Genomic DNA, 15,327 nt, shown 5'->3' on the forward strand with positions numbered 1-15,327 from the left:
ATCCTCCAATTACTAGATCACACAGGTGAATCTGTCAGGAGGGTGTGTGTGTCTGTGTGTGCGCGTGTGTGTGTGTGCCCCTGCGTGAGTACATGTGCTTGTGTATGTACAAGACCTGCGTTCTTGGCGTATATGGTGTTGGACACTGGGGATGGAGCGCTTTCAGCAGTTGGCCCTCAAAGTATCCACTCAGCATTAGCTGTTTGGTACAAGCCATGTGTGTACATGTTTGTGAAGGTAATGCATGCCAGAGAAATAATGGCAATGCTCTGCTGTGTTCCATTTGACTCAGAATTGTATTTGTAATATCAGCGGCTAAATCAGGCTTTTTAATTTGTGGGTCAGACGTACTACACGATTATACGATTTCTCTATAATGGCAATTGATACAGAAAACCAGTGGAAATACACAAAAACAATTTTTAACACTTTCTTTAAAGGTTGCATACATTAAGCAATTATTATCAGCATAGATTAAGCATTCACAGCATATTCATGAAGGTGTAATTAACATTGATAAATACCTTTAAAGGAATGTCTCAATCAACAGATTTCTATGAAGGTTGAATATTGAGAAACATTAACAGGAATTTAAGTTCTAAAAATAGTCTGTCTAGGAAATCAGGCACTTCCAAAATGAAACATTGGTTCACAAAAATATTGTTCTCATATATTAATGTTATTTAACATTGAAAATCATAGAAATGTGCCATTTTGAGGCCAGTAACTCACACATTTAACATTTAGGTTGTTATTACGAAGTATTTGGTGATGTTCTATAATTTCATGTCTATTGACTGCGGTGGAGGCTCCTCAGAGGAGGAAGGGAGAACAATCCTACTCAGTAAAACATAAAAACGTTATCCTTTTTAGATGAAACTATACTATATTGTATTTATTTTTCATTTTTTTTATTTCACCTTTATTGAACCAGGTAGGCCAGTTAAGAACAAGTTCTCATTTACAACTGTGACCTGGCCAAGATAAAGCAAAGCAGTGAGACAAAAACAACAACACAGAGATACACATGGGAAAAACAAACGTACAGTCAATAACGCAATAGAAAAAATCTGTATACAGAGTGTGCAAATGAAGTAAGGAGGTAAGGCAATAAATAGGCCAACTGGTGTACAAAAGAACAGAAAAACAAAAACAAATATGGGGATGAGGTAGGTAGTTGGTCGGATGGTCTATTTACAAATGGGCTGTGTACAGCTGCAACGATCGGTAAGCTGCTCTGACAGCTGACGCTAAAAGTTAGTGAGGGAGATATGTCGCCAACTTCAGTGATTTTTGCAATTCGTTCCAGTCATTGGCAGCAGCGAACTGGAAGGAAAGGCAGCCAAAGGAGGAGTTGGCTTTGGAGATGACCAGTGAAATATACCTGCTGGAGCGCGTACTATGGGTGGGTGTTGCTATGGTGACCAGTGAGCTGAGACAAGGCGGGGCTTTACCTAGCAAAGACTTATAGATGACCTGGAGCCAGTGGGTTTGGCGACGAATATGTAGCGAGGACCAGCCAACGACAGTGTACAGTTCGCAGTGGTGGGTAGTATATGGGGCTTTGGTGACTAAACGGATGGCACTGTGATAGACTGCATCCAATTTGCTAAGTAGAATGTTGGAGGCTATTTTGTAAATGACATTGCCGAAGTCGAGGATCGGTAGGATAGTCAGTTTTACGAGGGTATGTTTGGAAGCATGAGTGAAAGAGGCTTTGTTGCGAAATAGGAAGCCAATTCTAGATTTATCTTTGGATTGGAGATGCTTAATGTGAGTCTGGAAGGAGAGTTTACAGTCTAGCCAAACACCTAGGTATTTGTAGTTGTCCACATATTCTAAGTCAGAACCGTCCAGAGTAGTGATGCAAGTCGTGCGGGTGGGTAGCGATTGGTTGCATTGAAAAGCAGTTGGAGCCACGGAAGGAGTGTTGTATGGAGTTGAAGCTTGTGTTTGTTAACACAGTGTCCAAAGAAGGGCCAGATGTACACAGAATGGTGTCGTCTGCGTAGAGGTGGATCCGAGAATCACCCGCAAAAAGAGCAACATCATTGATATATACAGGGAAAAGAGTCGGTCCGAGAATTGAACTCTGTGGCACCCCCATAGAGACTGCCAGAGGTGCGGACAACAGGCCCTCCAATTTGACACACTGAACTCAATCTGAGAAGTAGTTAGTGAACCAGGCGAGGCAGTCTTTAAGAATACAGTGATTGACAGAGTCGAAGGTCGATGAAGACGGCTGCACAGTACTGTCTTTTATCAATGGCGGTTATGATATCGTTTAGGACCTTGAGCGCGGCTGAGGTTCACCCGTGACCTGCTCGGAAACCAGATTGCTTAGTGGAGAAGGTATGGTGGGATTGTTCACTTGGCTTTCGAAGTCTTTAGAAAGGCAGGGTAGGATAGATATAGGTCTGCAGCAATTTGGGTCTAGTGTCACCCCCTTTGAAGAGGGGGATGACCGCGTCAGCTTTCCAATCTTTAGGAATCTCGGCCGATACAAAAGAGAGGTTGAACAGGATAGTAAAAGGGGTTGCAATAATGGTGGCGGATCATTTTAGAAAGAGAGGGTCCAGATTGTCTAGCTCAGCTGATATGTACGGGTCCAGAATTTGCAGCTCTTTCAGAACATCAGCTGTCTAGATTCGGGTGAAGGAGAAGCGGGATGGGGGGGTTTGGGCCAGTTGCTGCAGAGCTGTTGGCCGGGGTTGGGGTAGCCAGGTGGAAAGCATCGCCAGCCGTAGAGAAATGCTTATTGAAATTCTCGATTATCGTTAAATATATTTACCTGTCACCAAATAACTGATTAAAACACACTGTTTTGATTGCAATGAAGGTCTACAGTAGCCTCATCAACACTCTTTGGGGTAGCACCATGCTGTAGGTTGAGGACAGCTATTTTCCATCCTCCTTTGGGTACATTGTCTACAATACAAAACCTAGGAGGCTCATGGTTCCCACCCCCTTCCATAGACTTAATTATGATGACTTCTGGAGGACATCCTCCTACCTATCAGAGCTCTTGCAGCATGAACTGACAAATGATCAGAGATTGAATTTAATACTGAAAGCATAAGCTACAGCTAGCTAGTACTGCAGTGCATGAAATGTGGTGAATAGTTGACTCAAAGAGAGAGAAAGACAATAGTTTAACTGTTTTGATTAGCATCATTTCTTAAACATGTAGGAGAAGCAGCAGACAGAGTGAGCTAGATATATTTCATAAAAAAAATGTTATTTTCACTTACTTAGCTAGCTAATGCAGCTAGCTAATTTAGCCTACTCAAACACACTGCAAAAAAAAAGAGAGGAATGTTATTTATGTTAGCTAGCTGGCGAAGGCTATCCAACACTGGAACTCTTCCAAGTCAAGGTAAGCTATTGGTTTTATTAATTTCTTGCCGCCTGGGCCCAACGGTGTAACTGCTAAACTGCTTGCTGTACAATTTACTGCGTGATTGTCTCGGGGTAACTAACGCATTAAGCCTGACTTGCAGTCGTCATTCCAATTCATCCCAAAGGTGTTGGATGGGGTTGAGGTCAGAGCTCTGTGCAGGCCAGTCAAGTTCTTCCACACCCATCTCGACAAACAATTTCTCTATGGCTTTGTGCACAGGGGCATTGACATGCTGAAACGGGAAAGGGCCTTCCCCAAAGTGTTGCCACAAAGTTGGAAGCACAGAATTGTCTAAAATGCATTGTATGCTGCAGCGTTATGATTTCCCTTCACTGGAGCTAAGAGGCCAAGCCGAAACCATGAAAAACAGCCCCAGACCATTATTCCCTCTCCACCAAACTTTACAGTTGGCATTATGCATTCGAGCAGGTAGCGTTCTCCTGGCATCCACCAAACCCAGATTAATCCGTCCAACTGCCAGATTGTGAAGCATGATTCATCACCCCAGAGAACATGTTTCTACTGATGGCAAGCTTTACACATCTCCAGCCGACGCCTGGCTGATCTTAGGTTTGTGTGCGGCTGCTAGGCCATGGAAACCAATTTCATGAAGCTCGCAAAGAACTGTTCTTGTGCTGGCGTTGCTTCCAGAGGCAGTTTGGAACTCAGTAGTTTGTTTTGTGAGCCTGCGTCACCTAGCACTTTGTGGCTGACCCGTTGTTGTTTCTAGACGTTTCCACTTCACAATAACAGCACTTACAGTTGAAGTCGGAAGTTTACATACACCTTAGCCAAATACATTTCAACTCAGTTTTTCAAAACTCCTGACATTTAATCCTCATAAAAAGTGCCTGTCTTAGGTGAGTTAGGATCACCACTTTATTTTAAGAATGTGAAATGTCAAAATAATAGTAGACATAATGATTTATTTCAGCTTTTAATTCTTTCATCACATTCCCTGTGGGTCAGATGTTTACATACACTCAATTAGTATTTTGTAGCATTGCCTTTAAATTGTTTAACTTGGGTCAAATGTTTCGGGTAGCCTTCCACAAGCTTCCCACAGTAAGTTGGGGGAATTTTGGCCCATTCCTCCTGACAGAACTGGTGTAACTGAGTCAGGTTTGTTGGCCTCCTTGCTCGCACATGCTTTTTCAGTTCTACCTACACATTTTCGATTGGACTTGAGGCCAGGGCTTTGTGATGGCCACTCCAATACCTTGACTTTGTTGTCCTTAGGCCATTTTGCCACAACTTTGGAAGTATGCTTGGGGTCATTGTCTAATTGGAAGACCCATTTGCGACCAAGCTTTAACTTCCTGAATGATGTCTTAAGATGTTGCTTCAATATATCCACATCATTTTCCTACCTCATGATGCCATCTATTTTGTGAAGTGCACCAGTCCCTCCTGCAGCAAAGCACCCTCACCACATGATGCTCCCACCCCTGTGAGTCAAGGTTGGGATGATGTTCTTCGGCTTGCAAGCCTCCCCCTTTTTCCTCCAAATGGTCATAATGATGGTCATTATGGCCAAACAGTTATATTTTTGTTTCAACAGACCAGAGGATATTTCTCCAAAAAGTAAGATCTTTGTCTCCATGTGCAGTTGCGAACCATAGTCTTTAGAGCAGTCGCTTCTTCCTTGCTGAGCGGCCTTTCAGGTTATGTCGATATAGGACTCATTTTACTGTGGATATAGATACTTTTGTACGTGTTTTCTCCAGCATATTCACAAGGTCCTTTGCTGTTGTTCTGGGATTGATTTGCACTTTTTGCAACAAAGTACGTTCATCTCTAGGAGACATAACGTGTCACCTTCCTGAGCGGTATGACGGCTGTGTGGTTCCATTGTGTTTATACTTGCATACTATTGTTTGTACAGATGAACGTGGTACCTTCATGCGTTTGGAAATTGCTCCCAAGGATGAACCAGACTTGTGGAGGTCCACAATTTCTTTTCTGAGGTCTTGGCTGATTTCCTTTGATTTTCCCATGATGTCAAGCAAAGAGGCATTGAGTTTGAAGGCAGACCTTGAAATACATCCACAGGTACACCTCCAATTCACTGAAATTATGTCAATTAGCCTATCAGAAGCTTCTAAAGCCATAAATACATTTTCTGGAATTTTCCAAGTGGTTTAAAGGCACAGTCAACTTTGTGTATGTAAACTTCTGACCCACTGAAATTGTGATACAGTGAATTATAAGTTAAATAATCTCTCTGTAAACAATTGTTGGAAAAAATACTTGTGTCATACACAAAGAAGATGTCCTAACTGACTTGCCAAAACTATAGTTTGTTAACAATACACTTGTGGAGTGGTTGAAAAATGAGTTTTAATGACTCCAACCTAAGTGTATGTAAACTTCCGACTTCAACTGTACAGTTGACCAGCACAGCTCTAGCTGAGCAAAACTTTTTACGAACTGACTTGTTGGAAAGGTGGCATACTATGACGGTGCCACCTTGAATATCACTGAGCTCTTCATGAAAATCATTCTACTGCCTATGTTTGTCTATGGAGATTTCATGGCTGTGTGTTCGATTTTATACACCTGTCAGCAACAGGTGTGGCTGAAATAGCCGAATCCACTCATTTGAAGAGGTGTCCACATACTTGTTTTATATATAGTGTATGTTGACTATGACTTTAGAAAATTTGGTGACAACGATGTAGGCTGTGTATAGCGGTTAGCTGTTTCACAGACCACTGCACTGATGTTCACAAGCAAAGGGAAAAGGTTAGAGGAGGGGGAGAGCACGTAGATGTGAGAAGGAATTATACAATGAGCAAAGTGATGATGCTGTTTGTATGTGGCTGCTATGAAAGTGAACTGTGTGTGCAGGGGTATATTCATTCAGTTGATTCTGTTGAAAAACGTTTCTTAAACGGAAGTAAACGGAACGAAATGGGGACAGACCTACCTGAATTTGTCCAATAGAAACTCTTGTTTTGGAATATGAATGAAAGTCATCCAATATGCTGTAATAGAAATAAGGCAATGCTCATAGTGATGAACAAAACCGGAAATTGCTTCTCTGTGACATTTTCAGCTATCTACAGTGTCTTGCAAATGTATTCAGACCCATTGGATTTATTCACATTTTATTGTGTTACAAAGTGGGAAAAAATTTGATTTATTTGTCATTTTTTGTCAACATCTACACAAAACATTCTGTAATGTCAAAGAAAAATGTGTTTCGTTTAAAAAAAATGTATATATTTCTTTAGAAATAAAATATAGTCATTGCATAAGTATTCAGCTCACTTAGAAACACCTTTGGCAGCAATTACAGCTGTGAGTCTTCTTGGGTAAGTATCTAATATGCTGACCACAACGCTCACATCGCGTGCGCGAGCGTTGCAAAATAAATGTACACATACATGTATTGTTGTAAACACTATTTCAGATGCAGCATGGTTGGCTGCTTAGCTAGCATTGCTAATGTTAGCACCAAAGATACAGACTTCAATCACGAGAGACTAGGATTCCATAGAGATTTGCCATTCAATATCATATAAATGTTGTGTTCTAACAAGCATACATGTTGTTTGGACTGTTGTTTAAGACAGTCGCTAAGATGAAACTTGGTTGTTATAACTGTCATCAAGTCAAAGGGTGTCAACGCTGAAGAATCTCAAATATAACATGTTTTGGTTACTACATGATTCCATGTGTTATTTCATAGTCATGATGTCTTCACTATTATTCTACAATGTAGAAAATAGTCAAAATAAAGAAAAACCCTGGAATGAGGAGGTGTGTCCACACTTTTGCTGCTGTATACAAACAGCACAATAACTGGTATTAAGTGGTGGAATTGTCCTTGAATGTACATTCATAACGCATCTATTTCGTTAGTGACAATTCCTGGAAATTACACAACTTTTTTCAAGTAAACCATTGAGGTTGAGAGGGTTCAGCACTTCTGTAAATGCACATATAAAAACCTATTTAAGGTATATTCGTCCGATTCAATTTGTTCATTTATGTTTCTAATTTGTTCTTATTCTTTTCTTTCAGAAGCAGAAAGATTGAATTGATCAAGGCTTCAATTAACAAAGGGCATTAAAGACCATCATTAACAGTCTCCAAAATGATATCAAGGAAGAGAAAAAAAAATCACAACAGTCCACCCTCTGCAAAATGATGGACGTTGCTGGCACAGGGGCACTGAGTGTCCTTGGATATAGCAAGGTGAATGTTGATGCTTCCAGAACTACACAGTCTATCAGTCACGCACTTAAGACTTGGAACTGAATGGTAGGAAAATAAGAACATACATTTGGTATGACCTAACTGCCACAGTAGATCTGATGCTTCTGTCAAATAAACAGAATGACTTGTGGTGTCAGTGATGTGGCTATGAATCAATCATTCTTACCGGAGGATTTTGTTGATAGTAGTTTCCTTCTCCAGGAGGTTGCGAGCTCTGATGCTGAATATTGACCTGCGGAGCTTTGTAGAACAGATGTTGCAGACTAATTCTTTGAGAAATTTGAAAAGTGTTATCAAATACAAACACATTTCATCTAGCAGCAAGCAAACATCCCCATATCGTATTGATCGCCCGCCAACCGTCAGATAAAATGTTGTGTTATCACTACGGTAAACATCTGTTTTTGTTTGTGTGTGTATGAGAGGCAGAAAGATTGTGTGTACCTTCTGGCTTAAGGTCAATGTACTTGTTGTGAAGCGTGGTGGAGTGTGTATGCCTGCGTGCATATGTGTGTATGTGAGAGAGAGAGAGACAGTGTGTGTGTGTGTGTACCTTCTGGCTTCTGGTTGATGTTTTAGTTGTGGATTGTTGGAGTGTGTGTTTGTGCGTCTGCGTCTGTGTGTCTGCGTGCGCGTGTGTATACCTTCTGGTCGATGTATTTGTTGTCTTCTATGGCGGATCGCTTGGAATGGTCACAGGAAGAGGAGGATGCAGAAGGAAGGCGGCGGAACAGACAGCTGGTGTCCTGCTGCTGCCGATCGATGAACTGCTTCATGAAACTCTCCCTGTCACACACACAGAAACACATTCCGACTGACTGATTATTGTGACAAAGTGATGGGCTGGTGAGAGAGGGAGGTCTTCGAGAGCGTAGGGCTGTGCACTAATCAGCTTCTTAAACATGAAATGTATTACTGTATCATCGTATTGCATCATCCTAAAAGGGTTACAGTTCAGTATTCCAACCTGTAGAAACAAGGCTTCTACTATGAGGAAATGCCCTAATTATAGTCCTATACAGGGTGGCTGCTAGCTGCTATTATTGTGGATTGAAAACCTACCAAGAGGTTTTGGGGTAATACAGTATTTCAGAGAAACTGCAGAGAAAAAATTGGAGTGTGTTGGGGGCTATCTTAAACCAACACTGCCCTTTTCTGAGGGAGAGTGACATGGCAAACGAGAAGGATTGCATTATCGACAAGAAACGTGCAAGTAAGCATTTCATTGGACGATGTGTATCCCGTACATACAACTAATAAAACTTGAAACTATTGTTAAACTATAAAGAAGTTGTTGACCTGAACCCAGGTCAGAGAAGTTCTGTCCTTTGTTGTGTCCCCTGATGGATCCCAGTTAGGGTACCTGATTCTGGGCACAGTGAAATCAGAAGGCAGCTTGGAGATCTTGACCATCTGGGGCCGATTAGGAAACTTCTCAAAGATCCTTAGACGTAGGGGCAGCTTCTCTTTGGTATCTGCGTTCGCCTCACTTTGCTTCAGCTACAGAAAGAGAGAGAATGGAAATAAGATTTAGGGACAGAGAGGGGAAATAAGTAGACTTGGCATAAGGATAGAGAGAAGGAAAGTGGTCTGCAAAGAGGGAGAGAGTAGACTCAGCTACAGAGAGAGACTGACATCTCATTCAGCTCAGAAGAGAGAGATAGTGGAGAGAGAGATAGTGACTTTGCGGTAAAGGGAGAATGGGATGCGGGACACTTCACTTTGCCATACAGAGAGAGGACCACACTTCACTTTGCCATACAGAGAGAGGACCACACTTCACTTTGCCATACAGAGAGAGGAACACACTTCACTTTGCCATACAGAGAGAGGAACACACTTCACTTTGCCATACAGAGAGAGGAACACACTTCACTTTGCCATACAGAGAGACGAACCCACTTCACTTTGCCATACAGAGAGAGGAACCCACTTCACTTTGCCATACAGAGAGAGGAACCCACTTCACTTTGCCATACAGAGAGAGGAACCCACTTCACTTTGCCATACAGAGAGAGGAACACACTTCACTTTGCCATACAGAGAGAGGAACACACTTCACTTTGCCATACAGAGAGAGGAACCCACTTCACTTTGCCATACAGAGAGAGGAACCCACTTCACTTTGCCATACAGAGAGAGGAACACACTTCACTTTGCCATACAGAGAGAGGAACACACTTCACTTTACCATACAGAGAGAGGAACACACTTCACTTTGCCATACAGAGAGAGGAACACACTTCACTTTGCCATACAGAGAGAGGAACACACTTCACTTTGCCATACAGAGAGAGGAACACACTTCACTTTGCCATACAGAGAGAGGAACACACTTCACTTTGCCATACAGAGAGAGGAACACACTTCACTTGGAGAGAAGGATGGAGTGAGAGAAGGAAAGAGTGGATTTAGCTGCGGAGAAGAAGAGTAGACTCACAGCTACAGAGAGAGAGAGACTGACATCTCATGTAGCTCAGGAGAGAGGGATAGTGACTTTGCAGTAAAAGGAGAGAGGGATACAGTACACTTTAATTTGCCATAGAGAGACAGAGAAATATACTTCACTCTGAGAGGATTTCCACGTTCTTATAGCTATTGTTGGTTTAGAGAAATGGTATGGTAGTTTCCACAACAGTTGAGAAATACAATGATCCATGGGTAAGACAAAGGTGAGGGATGGGAACATACATGTCTGGCTCTAGAGAGTGCTTTTAATCCAGGACTTAATCTGTGTTTGAAAACCAGCCTACTGTGTAAATGTTACTAAAATCTTTGGTTCTCACAGACAGACCAGTGTTCCAGTAGGCTTTTCCTAACAGCTAGTCCCTGACTTGTCTCCTATAACGACAGGTCCCAGATCAGGTCTTAGGTGACAATGCACCATATATCTTCCATCCCCATGTCCCATTCAAGCCTTTTCAGGTGACTGATTTTAGATTATATAAAACAATATCAAATGCATTTCCTATCTCTATATTGTATTTTACACTAAATCTGTATTTTATACTTCTACAATAATGTATGAACTCACATCATGTTTGGCAACTAGTAAGCGCCATTAATACAATACAGTGAGAAGTGACATACTTTCACATTACTTTCATTAACTTGTATTAGCATATTATGGTCAAGATCATTGGTTGAAAAAGGAAAGATTACATTTAGGTAGAGAATGGATGTATCAAATGGATGGTTGGGACTTCTGGAGACAGATTAAGTTCCCTCAGACACTGATCTAAGGGCAATGTTGTATAAGGTCCTGATTGGGGGAGCGTAAACTGATCATAGATCTGTGGTTTGGGGCAGTTTCTACCAAGAGTGGAATATATCTGTGGTGTCAGGGTGCAGTTGTACAGTTCTGCCTGTAGATGGGAGCCACACTCTTGCAGTCACACACACAATACTTCTACAGCTTGGTGGTGTTCAACTTTGATGAAGTGGGTTTTGGTTTGGGGCTGAGAGTACGCACACACACACACGCACGCACGCACGCACGCACACACGCACGCGCGCACACACACACACACACGCACACACGCACACACACCACATGCACGCACTCCTACAAACCAATCTGTGAAAACCTACTTACGTTTGAAAAAAGAAGAATGAAGGAAGCAATGAAAAGGAAAAAGAAAAACAGATTACATTGGAAAGGCTTATGCAAGAAGCCAAACTGAACAAAATATGTATGAACACACAAGCCTGCACAAGGAAGGACAGACCAGCCAAATAAAAAAACATTACAAATGAATGGGGGAAATTATATCAATAGAAATTCATTTAATTCCATAAGAGAGAAGCTGACTGATAAAAAAATCCATGAGCGAAATTCTTCTGTCTGGGAGACTGGAGGTCCAGCAAGTTTGGTTGGATGGTGAATGAGCGCATATCATTCTGGGCATAAAAACAGCATCCACCACTGTCTCATTTGTGTGTGTGTGTGTGTGTGTGCATATCTGTTTGTCGGTCAATCAAACAGAAAGAGCCCCAGGTATAAAAATAGAGGAAAATGTAATGGAAATCTGTCTATCCACTCCTTCTGCCCGATTTGAACTTGGTACTGTAAAATGTCTGTTTTGCTTTAGCCATGCGGTTATTGCAGAATTTGTAAGAAAGAAAAAAATGTCATGCAATGATAATTATTGCGCACACACACACACACACACACACACACACACACACACACACACACACACACACACACACACAGACACACACACACACACACACACACACATTTAATTCACAATAAGACTACCAGAAGGTAAAGAGAGATAAAGACAGACTGAGGAAGTATTCCGATCCTCACGTTCATTGGTGTTTGGTGGAACTACCTGGTTTTGCATGGACCTAAGATAGGTTATCTTAGTCGGATGGAAGCTTATGGGGCTGGGAGCATAGAATTACATATTAAAATGAATTAGGATCTCTGTGGCTCGCAGTGTTTGAGCTAAAAGGGAATACCATTGATCCCTCTCATCAATACCTTGTCAAGAAAACAGGGGTGGCTCCATACCTTCTCACTGTGCTACAGCCTGTACTGTACTGTAGTGCACCTTTTGTAGAGTTTGCTCTCGTGAGGAGTGAAAATGGAATATGTTATTGGCAAAAGGCCAGAATCAATGGCACCAACTACACAGACAATCACACACACAGTTGAGACAATTCATTGGTTGATTGATTGACCTATTACTTGTGTAAATTCTGCCATATGTCACAAATCAATGTTCCAAGATTGCTAAATTCTGTGACATGAGAACATACACTGCATGACCAAAAGTATGTGCACACCTGCTGATCGTAACATCTTATTTCAAATTCATTGGCATTAATATGGAGTTGGTCCCTACTTTGCTGCTATAACAGCTTCCACTCATCTGGGAAGGCTTTCCACTAGATGTTGGAACATTACAGCGGGGACTTGCTTCCATTCAGCCAAAAGAGCATTAGTGAGGTTGGGCACTGATGTTGGGTATTTAGGCCTGGCTCGCAGTCAGCGTTCCAATACATCCCAAAGGTGTTCGTTGGGGTTGAGGTCAGGGCTCTGTGCAGACCAGTCAAGTTCTTCCACACCGATCTCGACATTTCTGTATGGATCTCGCTTTGTGAGGCAATTGTCATGCTGAAACTTGTTGGAAAGGCATCATCTTATGAAAATGCCATGTTGACGTCACTGAGCTCTTCAATAAGGTTATTCTACTGTCTATGTTTCTCTATGGAGATTGCATGGCTGTGAGCTCAATTTTATACACCTGTCAGCAACGAGTGTGGCTGAAATAGCCAAATCCACTAATTTGAAGGGATGTCCACATACTTGGGTATATACAGTGGGGAGAACAAGTATTTGATACACTGCCAATTTTGCAGGTTTTCCTACTTACAAAGCATGTAGAGGTCTGTAATTTTTGTCATAGGTACACTTCAACTGTGAGAGATGGAATCTAAAACAAACATCCAGAAAATCACATTGTATGATTTTTAAGTAATTAATTTGCATTTTATTGCATGACATAAGTATTTGATCACCTACCAACCAGTAAGAATTCCGGATCTCACAGACCTGTTCGTTTTTCTTTAAGAAGCCCTCCTGTTCTCCACTAATTACCTGTATTAACTGCACCTATTTGAACTCATTACCTGTATAAAAGACACCTGTCCACACACTCAATCAAACAGACTCCAACCTCCCCACTTTGGCCAAGAACAGAGAGCTGTGTAAGGACATCAGGGATAAAACTGTAGACCTTCACAATGCTGGGATGGGCTACAGGACAATAGGCAAGCAGCTTGGTGAGAAGGCAACAACTGTTGGCGCAATTATAAAAAAATGGTAGAAGTTCAAGATAATGGTCAATCACCCTCGGTCTGGGGCTCCATGCAAGATCTCACCTCGTGGGGCATCAATGATCATGAGGAAGGTGAGGGATCAGCCCAGAACTACACGGCAGGACCTGGTCAATGACCTGAAGAGAGCTGGCACCACAGTCTCAAAGAAAACCATTAGTAACACACTACGCCATCATGGATTAAAATCCTGCAGCGCACGCAAGGTCCCCCTGCTCAAGCCAGCGCATGACCAGGCCCGTCTGAAGTTTGCCAATGACCATCTGGATGATCCAGAGGAGGAATGGGAGAAGGTCATGTGGTCTCACGAGCCAAAAATATAGCTTTTTGGTCTAAACTCCACTCGCCGTGTTTGGAGGAAGAAGAAGGATGAGTACAACCCCAAGAGCACCATCCCAACTGTGAAGCATGGAGGTGGAAACATCATTCTTTGGGCATGCTTTTCTGCAAAAGGGACAGCACGACTGCACTGTATTGAGGGGAGGATGGATGGGGCCATGTATCGCGAGATCTTGGCCAACAACCTCCTTCCCTCAGTAAGAGCATTGAAGATGGGTCATGGCTGGGTCTTCCAGCATGCAAACGACCCAAAACCCACAGCCAAGGGTAACTAAGGAGTGGCTCCGTAAGAAGCATCTCAAGGTCCTGGAGTGGCCTAGCCAGTCTCCAGACCTGAACCCAATAGAAAATCTTTGGAGGGAGCTGAAAGTCCATATTGCCCAGCGACAGCCCCGAACCCTGAAGGATCTGGAGAAGGTATGCATGGAGTGGGCCAAAATCCCTGCTGCAGTGTGTGCAAACCTGGTCAAAAACTACAGGAAACGTATGATCTCTGTAATTGCCAACAAAGGTTTCTGTACTAAATATTAAGTTCTGCTTTTCTGATGTATCAAATACTTATCAAATACTTATGTCATGCAATAAAATGCAAATTAATTACTTAAAAATCATACAATGTGATTTTCTAGATTTTTGTTTTAGATTCTGTCTCTCACGGTTGAAGTGTACCCATGATAAAAATGACAGACCTCTACATGCTTTGTAAGTAGGAAAACCTGCAAAATCAGCAGTGTATCAAATACTTGTTCTCCCCACTGTATATAGTGTAATTCAACCTCACGTCACTCTAGGGTTGTTCAGCAAACTTCTAAAAGTGGTTGAGTTTACTAAGAGAAACTTACAGAAATGCTGCAGTATACTGTAACAGTACAGTACATTTTTGTGCATACACACAGATACACACACAAGCATGCACAGACATACACAAGTGAACGTGCACACGCACATACACACTGTGTATTGTTAAAAATGGGGTTAGTTTGGAGCTCCCTGGTCCCACAGACTTAATCAATGAGCCAAGCTCAGTGGGACGTACAGAACATTTATGGCTCGACACCCCTCTCTGCTCTAGCTTCCCATTACTGATACAGGAACAATTTCTCTAACTTTCTTCCTCTTTATATCCCCATCCCTCACTCTCTATTCAATATAAGGGCCTTATTGGCATGGGAAACACATGTTAACATTGCCAAAGCAAGGGAAATAGTTAATAAACAAAAGTAAAATAAACAAAAATGAACAGTAAACATTGCACTCACAAAATGTCCAAAATAATAAAGATATTGCACATGTAAAATTATGTGCAAATAGTTAAAGTAAACATAAATATGGGTTGTATTTACGATGGTGTTTGTTCTTCACTGGTTGCCCTTTTCTTGTGCCAACAGGTCACAAATATTGCTTCTGTGATGGCACACTGTGGTACTTCCTCAATAGATTTGAGGGTTTATTAAAATGGGGTTTATTTTCAAATATGTGGGGGAAATATGTGTCTCTAATATGGTCATACATTT

General features: G+C 41.9%; 1 protein-coding gene across 2 annotated transcripts in view; it reads right to left on the reverse strand.

The window, feature by feature from the left end:
• The window catches only part of nalcn (sodium leak channel, non-selective), a 253,655-nt gene that overhangs the window by 44,090 nt on the left and 194,238 nt on the right, over nucleotides 1–15,327 (reverse strand). For both annotated transcript variants that reach the window (XM_020472572.2, XM_031805863.1), the window contains 3 exons: nucleotides 8,988–9,124; nucleotides 8,269–8,410; nucleotides 7,791–7,864 (listed from right to left, as the gene is read on the reverse strand). In XM_020472572.2, coding sequence (XP_020328161.1) covers nucleotides 7,791–7,864; nucleotides 8,269–8,410; nucleotides 8,988–9,124 — 353 coding nt within the window. The remainder of the gene's footprint in view (nucleotides 1–7,790; nucleotides 7,865–8,268; nucleotides 8,411–8,987; nucleotides 9,125–15,327) is intronic.

This window comes from Oncorhynchus kisutch, linkage group LG26, assembly GCF_002021735.2.
Source record: "Oncorhynchus kisutch isolate 150728-3 linkage group LG26, Okis_V2, whole genome shotgun sequence".
NCBI lineage: Eukaryota > Metazoa > Chordata > Actinopteri > Salmoniformes > Salmonidae > Oncorhynchus > Oncorhynchus kisutch.